General features: G+C 45.3%; 1 protein-coding gene across 1 annotated transcript in view; it reads left to right on the top strand.

Moving 5' to 3' along the window:
• LOC138169864 (chondroadherin-like protein) overlaps positions 1–3,644 on the top strand; it is a 14,125-nt gene extending 10,481 nt beyond the window's left edge. Inside the window, exons 4-5 of the mRNA XM_069099461.1 lie at positions 876–1,042; positions 1,502–3,644. Of these exons, the coding sequence (XP_068955562.1) occupies positions 876–1,042; positions 1,502–1,613 (279 nt within the window). The 3' untranslated portion in view covers positions 1,614–3,644. The remainder of the gene's footprint in view (positions 1–875; positions 1,043–1,501) is intronic.
• The last annotated feature ends 7,381 nt before the right edge of the window (positions 3,645–11,025 follow it).

Genomic DNA, 11,025 nt, shown 5'->3' with positions numbered 1-11,025 from the left:
ATGGATGGATGGATGGATGGATGGATGGATGGATGGATGGATGGATGGATGAAAAAACATTTATCAAACATTTAACATGTGCTTGGAGGAAGAAGAGACACAAGCATTTATTAAGTGTCTATCATGTTCCAAGCACAAAAGCAAAGCATCTCTGTGTACATTTTGGTTGGAGAGACCACAAGAATGCGGGAGTGGAGGCCCAGTGCAAAGAGCCCAGAAAGGGGGGAGGAGGAGGCGGGGCCCTCTTTGGACCAGGGCTGATGAGTGGAGCCACAGGGGAGTAGAGTGACGGATTCCTTCCAGGAGCAATGGCAGCATTGATTTGGTCATGGTTCTAGAACTGGAGGGGAAGGACAAGAGGAGTGAGTTGTTAGGTCAAGGTGCCTGGGAACTGAAGCACTGCCCTGGGGGCAGTGGGGGAGGGGGGCAGACAAACAGTCACCAAACCGAAGAGTGGAGTCCTGGGATGGGATGGAAATGTAAGAGATAGGAGGGCTCAAAGCTCCAGGGTGTGGTCTCTGATCCAAAGGGGGTAAGAGGAGAGGCAGGTATCGTGAGTAGCGGGAGGGGGTATTGGAAAGGGATTAGCATTCAGTTTTCCCATGAATTAAGTTTTGTTGTCTATTTAAAAAGTTGTACCAGATGATGTCTTGAACCCCTCCTAGCTCCAGTATTCTCTATTCTAAACCCCCAACTCTAATAATCAGGGTTCTAAGTCTCAACTCTGACATTCCATATTCTAAATCAGAGGAATCAGACACTCCTCGGCCCCAAGAGAAGGGACAGGAGGCTTAGCACTGGATTTGCCATTTGAGGCTGTAGAATCTTCCTACTCTCACCCCAATCCTTACCTTCCCTGGCATCTTCCTCTATAGATTTCTCCTGGGGCTTTTGCTGGCCTGGAGCCTGGGCTCAGGAGCCTGTATCTAGAGAAGAATCAGCTGCAGACACTGCCAGCCATGGATGGCTTTACCCAACTGGAGGCCATCAGTCTCAATGAGAACCCTTTACGCTGTGACTGCCAATTGTTCCCGCTACACAGGTAGGTATGCTCCACCCAGCCCCTCTGCTTGGCAGTGGCAAAGGGCTTCACTCAGACCAGCCCATTCTAATGAAAAGAATCTGCCTGGGAGATTCCCAGCCTACCTTGATCTACTTCCCTTTGGGGACGACATTATCTACCCAGTTAAGGCAGGTAGATGTGAACAAATCCAAGGTCTGTCTGCTGCTTTGCCCAAACTTAGTCTATTGGGAGGACATTTTGGAAAAAAGCAAAGGGCTTCTGAGAACCTCTGTCTCCCAGCTAATGCCCCAAGGTCTCCCCTAGTATGTCCCCAAGAGCTCCCAGCTGGACCTCTGGACTTCATTCAGGGCGTTCCTACAGCTCCCCTTTTCCCATTCTGCCTTGTATAACTGGGCTCTCCAGGTCTCTTTCTCTTTCCCAGAGAAAACCCACTGGCTTCTCTTTTTCAAGCCCTTCCAACCTCCCCTCTCTTCTCAGGTGGCTTGCTGACCGGAATCTGCCTGGGGAGGCCATCTGTGAATTCCCACCCAGTGCTTGGGGACAGAAGGTGAAGGAGGCCACTGCTATCTTTGAGGCCTGCCGAGGGTAGAAGGTTCCGTAGAATCCATTAACCTCCCAGGGTGAAGCTAAGAAAACTTATGTGCAAAGGGGGCAGTTGATGTCAGCTGTATCTGGCAGACATGATGAGAAGCGCAAGTCCAGATGTAGGTCCTTGGGGGTCTTTGGATGTGGGAGGTGGAGGTCATTTTTCCTTGGGAACCAATTCTGTGGGGTGAGGGTGGAGAAGAGAATGGGAGGAAAGGCTGTAACCCTCATTTGTTTAGGAGGGGCATTCTTGTCCTTTACCCTTTGGTAAATAAAGCCCATGTGCCTTAACTTGGGTTGTGTGTGGGGTGCAGTAGGACTGCATATTGCCTCCTAATAGGGCTGGGCCAACTTAATTAGCAACTCAGAGCTGGATTAACTATGATCCCTTTTGTTAACTTAAAAAAACTCAATTCAAAGCGCTTATTTTCTCTCCCTCCCTAATTCAAAAGAAAAAGAAAACCATTGCAGCAAATATGAGTAGTCAAGCAGAACAAATCCCCGTGTCATCCATGTTCCAAAATCCATGTCGCATTCTGTACCTTAGGTCCACCTAAGGTACAGAAGAGGAGGTGGGTAGCAGCCCATCACTGGTTCTCTGGAATCATGGTGGTCAGTGCACAGAGCAGAACTTTGAAGGCTTTCAGAGTCATTTGTCCTTATGATGCTGTCTCTATGCACACACACAAATGTAGCCTGACCGCTCTGTTTCTTTTAGTCCCTCTGCACATGCACAGACAGGCTCTCTGTGCCTCAGCTCTGTATTGGTTTAGTGCATCCTAAGGGTATAAAGAACCCCAGGAATTATTCCAAGTTTATCAAAATGGCCATTTGTCATTTTATTTTCCTCCCACCTTTGAGAACTAGTTTGGTGAATCAGTGCTCAAAGCCAGAAAAATCTGGGTTCAAGTCACCCCTCTAACATACCCTGTCTCAATGACATCACTCATCTTTTCAGTGCTCTAAAACACTCTCTAACCCAAGTTGCAGACAAGATGCCAACCTTCCCTGGTTGGGGAAGTTTTTCACTGGGAGCTCCCCAAGTCAATGAAATCACAGGTCCAGGCCCTAACCCAAATTCACATGACTTACAAGGAGTTCACATTCAATTAGAATACACTTTACTCAATAAACTCAACAGTAAAAAGATGGAGTATGAAAGCCTGGAGCAAAGGGCTGCCCCTGAGCAATGTCTAAAATCTCTGCTCCCTCTAAGTATTTGACTACCATGAAAACCAAAATGAACAACACTGGCTTTAAAATTCTTGGGTGACCACAGCCCAGTCCCACTATTCCTGGTAGTAATAATAATGGGAACCCTTTATATAGGTTTGAATGTTTGCAAATCACCTTACAGATAGGATCTTGTTCTATCCTCACAACCACCCTGGGAGGTAGTTGCTATTATTATCCCCAATTTACAGATAGAGAAACTGAGGCTTAGAGAAATTAAGCAAGTGCCCAGGGTCACACAGCTACTAAGTATCTAAGAAAGAATGAAAATTCAGGTCTTATTGATTCTAAGTCTGGGGCTCCATCCACTGCATGATCAAGGCAAATTCTGAAATCTCCCCTTCCCAGTGGCTGCAGACACTCCTGTTAAGAACTCAATTTCCTCACCCTCTTCTTTTCAAGCATCTGCTCTTCCAGGAAGAGGAATGAGAGTGGCACCCCCAAAGCATTCTTGGACTCAGGGGCACAGAGTGTGGTTGGTAGAGAAGAGCAACTATTTTCCCACCATGCCATTTATCAGCATCTCCTTGGGTGATTACACTACCGTCTACTCCCATCCCCCCTTCAAAGGCTTCTCCCAAACCCCAGACATGGGGCAAAAAGCCAGAGGGTTGAGAGCAGGCTAGTGAGGAAGGGGAACTCCCAAGACTTGAGTCTGTCCTCCTGAGCTCCAGCCAGCCACTCTTGAGGCACCCCCCATCACTGGAAACTAATTATAAGTTGTCACTTGGTCACTTTTAAAAAAGACCTTAATAATCAACAAACACATCTTAATATATAAATTTTTAAAAAGTACATGAAACTGTGAGCTTATGTTCATACACTGTGTTTCTTAAAATGCATATTATAATTTTAACATAGTATTAACAAAATTGTCCGTTTGTATCTACTTCTGAATTCCTAGTCCACATAAATGGATGTTAGGGAGAAAAATACTATAAAGAATACACAGCTTGGTAAGAAAGTCCATTGGCTGGGGCAGCTAGGTGGCACAGTGAATAAAGCACCAGCCCTGGAGTCAGGAGGACCTGGGTTTGTCCGATCTCAGATACTTATCACAAAAAATAGCCATGTGACCTTGGGCAAGTTACTTAACCCCAATTGACCTCCAAAAAGCAAAACAAAAAAACCCACAATTTTGGGGTGGCCAGGTGGCACAGTGAGTAAGAGCGCCGGCCCGGTGTCGGGAGACTCAGGATTGGTTCTGGCCTCAGATACCTAGCACACACACAAAATAACTGGCCGTGTAACCTTGAGCAAGTTACTTAACCCCAACTGCTTAAAAAAAAAAAAAGTCCATTGGTGTCCTTCTGCTGCCTCATTCTTCTCTCCTGGGTCCTCAGCCAGATTCTTAGTACCTCCAACCTCCCCCTCATGGTACCCATGGTCAATATTGTTAATATAATATAAGGAACATGAATGGTGCTAGACTACAGTTGAACCCAAGGTGGACTCTCTCTGGCCTTATCTTTTCCTGTGCCTGGCCAGTTTTCACCTATATAGTCATCAACCCTGGCAGCTTCCAGCTCTAGTCTTTTCTTTTCCACTGGCCCAACTGCAGCTGAGAGGCTTTGTAGAGAGTGTACTGGCCTTGGAGGCAGGAACCTACACCTTATTTAGCTGAGTGGCCTTGGGCAACTCACAACCTCTCCATGCCCCAGTTTGCCTCTTCTGTAATAATAATAGTTAACATTTGCATAGCATTTACTATATGCCAGGTGCTGTGCTAAGCACTTTACAATGATTGTCTCATTTGTAGATGTAAAGTGGGGAGGTTTGACTTGAAAGCATGTAAGTTCCCCTCCATGACCTCATGACAAATATTAGCTCCTGCAATTAGATTATTATGAAAAAAAATTGCAGAAGAATAAATCTAACCAATATCTATTTCCTGAAAATCTGCTGTCTTCAAGGCTCTGTGCTGGGGTCTGTGGGGGCTACCAAAAAATGGAAGGCATAGTTCTTGCTCTCAAGGAGCTCACAATCTTTTAAAATACTTTTGATGCTCTTTTCTTTCCTTAAAAAAAAAAACTACCTAATTATCCTGTTATAAAGGTGCCAACAGTAGGGGCGGCTAGGTGGCGCAGTGAGTAAAGCGATGGCCCCCAGAGTCAGGAGAACCCAAGTTCGGTTCCGGCCTCAGACACTTGACACCCACACACAAAAAAACTAGCCGTGTAACCTTGGGCAAGTTACTTAACCCCAATTGCCCTCCAAAAAGCAAAAATTAAAAAAATAAAAGTGCCAACAGGCCAAGATATGCTTGAATTGATAGGGGGAGTCCCACAGCCAACACCTCGGTGATAATCAGGATGATAATTATACTAATAAAATATGGCACTTTAGAGACATAGGGCCAGAGATAGAGCTAGAAGTGACTTTAAAAAGAGGATTTTTTTCAATCTCATTTTTTTAAAGGAAGAAAAACTGAGGCCTCCACCTGGGGTTCCAGAATCTCTTGGGCAGAACTGAGATAATCTTCCCTTCTGCTTCCTCTTGGCCCAAGGACAGGAGGGGAGGGAGGGGCTTCAGAAGGCTCCTGACAAGGGGCAGCCCAGGTTGTCTCTCTCTTTAGGCCTGCTCAGCCAATGGGGATATGTTCCTAAGCAAGAACTTAATGTCTCAAGGGAAAGGGGCAGGGAGCCACTCCAAATGATAGGTGACATCCTGGTGTCACCCACTACTTTGTGGTTGCCCTCTGTGATGTACCTTGATCTCTGAGTGGTAAAAACCTTACAGAGAAAAGAAAGAACCAACTTTGAGCTTATTCATTAGAATAGCATTCTCATAGTGTGGCCCAGGGATACCTGAGGGAACCTGAGACCCTTTCGGGGGGAGGGAGTCTGAGAGGGCAAAACTGTTTTCATAAATATGCTAAGACACTTTAATTTCAAATATGATAAATATTAATCGATCTTATGCACATAAACATAAGCTCTTAGGGGTTCTCAGCACAAGTATGTGAAGGGTCCCTGAGATCAAAAAGTCTGAGGAGCTCCATGTTAAAAGGATGGTTTTACAAGAGCTGTGATAAGCAGCCATTGGAATTGTAACTGAGGTGAGCTCTAACTTCTGAGAAGGAGAGGGTCCATGTCTATTCTACTGAGACCATTCCCTCATGACTCAGCTGGGAATGGTCACCATGAAGCTAGGACATTGTCCTGCTCAGAACCTGTTTTGTGTTCAAGCTTGGAAGCAATGAGCCAAAAGAGATTGGATATGAGCTCCGCCTGATTGGGCAATGCAGGTGAGCTTGTGCTCCCACACCTGGGTGGAGTCTGGTAGTACTTTCACAGGTGACCTATGAGATGTCAGGGCTGGGAAGGACCTGAGAACTCACCTGGGCCAGCCAGTTCATTTTATAGATGAGGAAACTGAGGCCCCCAAATGGAGAGGTAGCACAATGTGTCTAGCAGTCAGGAGAGAAGACCTGGAATCTTGGCTCACCTCTAACTACCTATGTAAATGCCAACAAGGACACTCCACTCTCTGAACTTCAGTTTCTTCTTCTATAATGTAAGATGGTTGCACTAGAGCATATCCAAAGGCCCCTTGCCAACTCTGACATCCCATGTCAAGCTCTGCCATCCCCTGTTCTAAGGCCCCTCCCAGTTCTGACATTCCCAGTTCTAAGCTCCCTCCCAGATCTGACATCCCATATTCTAAACTCCCTCCTGGCTCTGACATTCCATATTCTAAGCTTCTTCCCAGCCCTGATCTTCCCTGTTCTAAGCTCCCTCCCAGGTCTGCCATCCCCTGTTCTGAGGCCACTCTTACTGCAGTTTCTTCTTCAGGGGAATGAGTCTCTGGCATACAGAGTGAGGCCACAGAGCCATAGATCATCCACACCCTTTCCAGTAACAATGATTTGTTGATTTGTTTATTATTATATGAACAAGAGGTGGAAAGGGGGGCAGTATGAGGGCCAAAGAAGGAGGAAAGCACAGTGGTGAGGCCCTCCTGTCCTGGCGGGATGGCTAGATGGGATGAAACGGGGCTGGGATCCTCTCCACTCTAAATGCCTCATAAAGATGTGACAGGACAGGAAGGGAAGCAAAACCCAACCCCTGGGACTTGTGGGAAAACGAGGGCCATGATGGTAGTGGTCGGATTCTAGGCTCCCCCTTCTGGCAGGAATATCTCCCTGAATCTTCAGAAAGACCTATCCCTGGGAAGGTAAACAGCCAACATAAGCCCTGAAAGTCATGGTGGCTAACGCATCCTGGGCTGCCCAGAGATTCCCCCTGCCTAGCAATGGGGATTGAGCCTCAGAGAGGGGCAGGTCCAGGGGGCTGGGCTGAGCCCCTCATTGAATGCTTGCTGCTCAGGCTTCAAGCTTCTCTTTACATTCCCTTCCCTCCCACTGTTTCTGTGAGAATCTGGTGCAGGAGCAAGAAACAGACCCACCTATTATTGTCCCACTTGCTTTTATTTGTACCCCAACACTCAGCACAGCACCTGGGACAAAGTGCAGAGAAGGACGGACTTGTCATCAGGGAGAACTGAGTTCAAATCTGGCACCAGGCACTTATCAGCTGGGTGGCCCTGGGCAAGTCAGTTAAACTTTCTGGGCCTCAGTTTCCTCACTTGTAAAATGGGGGGACAATAATAGAACCTACCCCACCCCCCTAGGTTGTTGTGAGGATCACATGAAATAATATTTGTAAAGTGTCTTGTATAACCTCAAAGAGATACAGAAATGCTAGCTATTAGTGGGATTAAATGCTTAGCCAGTTTGGCCCCCTTTGACTCTGTCTCTGTCTCTCTCCTTTGACTCTGTCTTTGTCTCTGTCTCTCTATATCTTTCTGTCTCTCCTCTCTCTGCCTCTGTCTCTGTCTCTGCCTCTCTCCTTTGTCTTTGTCTCTGTCTGTCTCTCCTTGTATATCTGTCTTTCTCTATCTCTCTCTCACTTTATGACACACTGTAATTCTAGGAGATGAGGGTCCAGTTGGAAAGATGCATTTTTAGCCAAGAAGACAAGACTCAAAAGTATGATTTATCTGTTTGAAAGTACAGGAAAGGTTGTTGGATTTATAAGGAGGCCTTTGCAATGTTTGTATTTTTAAAATAAAAGTGTATCTGTTATTTTTTTAATCAAGCTCAAGTTTTTGTTTATTTAGCTTGTTTAATGAATAAAATCAGAATTGAAATCTCAATAAATGTTCACTTTAAAAACCCCAATAAATAAAATTCCCTGGGAATGAAACATGATGTTCTCATTGTATGACACACTGTATATGTTTCACAGGCTTTAGCTTGTGAAAAAGTGAAACTAAATAGTTTTTCAAGTCTTTACAAGAAGAGTCAACTTTATCGGAAATAATTCATGCAAAGGCATTATGCTTTGTAAAATGATGTGGCAATATGGGAGCAGAGTACTGAGTTCTTCTGTAGGTGCCAAAAGGCTTCCCGTAAATCCCCTGAGGACCTTCCCCTTAAAAGAACCAGGAGGGATGCACAATGGCACTCTCCACTAAAGGCAAAGGGAAAGCTGGGATGACCCCTCGTCAAGACCATTTGGACCACCTCCCCTAGTGGGACAGGAGGTAATAGGAGAATTCTTAGTGAATAATGCTTGGACCTGGTCTCAGACACCTACTAGGTGTATAAGCCTGGGCATGTCACCTAATTTCTCTCAGCCTCAGTGCCGTCCTCTGTAAACAGGGCAACAGTAGCACCTACCTCACAGCATTGTTGGAAGAAACAAGTAAAATAGCATACGTACTTTGCACTATAGAAATGTTAGTTGTTGTTGATGGTGTTGTCATGGATCTGCCTAACCCTCAAGGAAATCAAGAACCTCAGATTTCTGGCCCCACATATTTTTGGTTGGAGGTAGAGATGGGGGTTAGGGGTAGCAGGATCGAGCCTGCTTGGGGCCAGCACTCCCTCCCCCTCAAGTTGCTGTTTCAGTCATTTCAGACTCTTTGTGACCCCATTTGAGGTTTTCTTGGCAAAGATATTGGAGAGGTTTGCCATTTCCTCCTCCAGCTTATTTTACAGAGGAGGAAACTGAGGTAAACAGAATTACAGGATCACACAGCTAGTAAGTGTCTGAGGCTGGATTTGAACTCAGAAAGATGAGTCTTTCTGTTTCCAAACCCAGTGCTATATGCACTATGGCGCCACGGAACAATGGCTTTGGGGGGTAACCTACAATAAGAGAGACTGAAGTGGAGTTTTAAGCCAATGACACTTTATTAAAAGGTCCATGGTCCCTTCTAAGAAGTGGACCCCAGATCTTCCTCATGATCGGAGATGCCTCCTCTTTCCAGGGTCCTATTTTTATAGGGTTAGATATAGACATCAAGAGCAGCTATATCAGATACAGAATAATTTCATTGGTTGGCAAGATATATAGGCTAAAATAAGATAACAATATGTCAGCAGAGTCACAGGTTGGGTAAAGCAAAGAACATCTCCACTAATTAGGTGGTCAGAAGATGGGTGAAGCATAGGGCATCTCCACGGACCAGGTCAGAGTGGCAAACCTTTGGTCCTCAAGTGCAGCCCTTTGAATCCAAACTTCACAGAACAAATCCCCTTCATAAAAGGGTTTGTCTGTAGAGCTTGAACTCAGTCAAAAAGCGGCACGCAAGGTCCTAGAAGGTCACATGTGGCCTTGAGTTTTCCCACCCCTGCACTAGGTGATCATAAGAAGGACATCTGCTCAGGTTGGACAAAACAGTGGTCCAGAGGCACAAAAACAATTGGGGGACCTTCCATGTAGTTGAGTCACCTCTGTCACACTGGGCTTGGTCACCATGACAAGGAAAAACAAGGGTGGAGGACCTCTAGCTAGCTTCCTGTGATTAAGCATGTGATATTTCAATTTGCATCTCACAGCTCTGAGACCAGATATACAGAACTTACCATCACTACCCTTATGGAATCAAATCATACTGATTAATACTGATTGGAATAGAGTAGGAGCTCTTAATGAATCCTCTTTCTCATCTTCTTAGTGTTCCTTTTGAAGGTTGGGGCAATGAGTATGACCAGTGAACCAGGGGATGGACCAAGAATCACCTAACATCTAGGGTGAGGGGGCTAGTACAAGCTGATTAACTACCAACTCTAGCTCCCCTACCCCTTCCCAGCCCACGCTCCAAACATGACTTCAGACCAAGAACATAAAGGAATAGGGTCAAACCTTCATAATGGTGAAGTCTCTGAAGGGTGTCACCCATTTAGGAAATGACATATTTCCAGATATCATGATCTGTGGAAACAAATGAGGGTCCTTGGTGGATTAATTTTGATTGACCCAAATACTGAATCCAACAAACCATCTCCCATGGAGATGACCAAAGGCACTTCTGGCCAAGATGGCTGCCTAAACAGTAGCAGACTGGGCAGCTCCTATAAAATATGCACCAGACCAAGTAGTGATCAAGAAATGCAATGAGATAATATGGGAAGTGACTGCTTCTAACCTGAAACTACCTGCAAAGTCAGCCAGAAACCCACAGGGAATAGGAAACGGTGCTATCAGCAAAGCCAGCTCAGGCACAGGCAAGCATGCTCACAGCCTCCTACTACTCTAGAGATGAGCAGAGGTACATGTAACCTGCAACATTCCGGGTCGGTAGAGTTACAAGCAGGAGTCACTTTTCCTACAAAACTGAACATAACCCTACAGGAGAAAAACAAACCCACAAACCTTTAATGGAATAAAGGACTTTCTGATGTAAAGATCAGAGCTGAACAGGAACTTTTCAATGCAAACACAAGAGACCAGAGAAACCTAGAAAGGTCAATTTATTTGAGCATTTGGAAGGGTTTTTTATGATGATGTGGTGCTAACATTCTAATATGAAAAGAGATGTGTGTCCTTTCAGAATTGTAATGTCTTCAAAGGATATTGAAGGGGTTAAGCAAGAAAAAGAAGAGGATCTGAAGGTGGACAGATTTTGGTCTGGCAGTCTGAAGAGGGGAATGAGAAGGGAGAGTAAAAGGAGAAATATACTAGTGTAGAAAGGCGGGAGAAAGGGGTGACATTTTCTGTGTCTCAAAATTAGAGTGGGTGAAAAGAGTATACAATCATAGAGGGAGGGGTAGGAGATTTGGGTTGAACCTCACTTTAATCTGAACCAGACAAAAGACATGTGAACACTCAGAGTTTATTGTAGAAATACATCAAATCCAACAGGGAAAAAGTCAGGGTTGGGGGTAAGATAAT

This window comes from Petaurus breviceps, unplaced genomic scaffold (genome assembly GCF_028583685.1).
Source record: "Petaurus breviceps papuanus isolate PSGF00001 unplaced genomic scaffold, PetGlider_PUasm1.0 379, whole genome shotgun sequence".
Taxonomy (NCBI): domain Eukaryota; kingdom Metazoa; phylum Chordata; class Mammalia; order Diprotodontia; family Petauridae; genus Petaurus; species Petaurus breviceps.
This window is presented reverse-complemented; position numbering and strand designations above follow the sequence as displayed.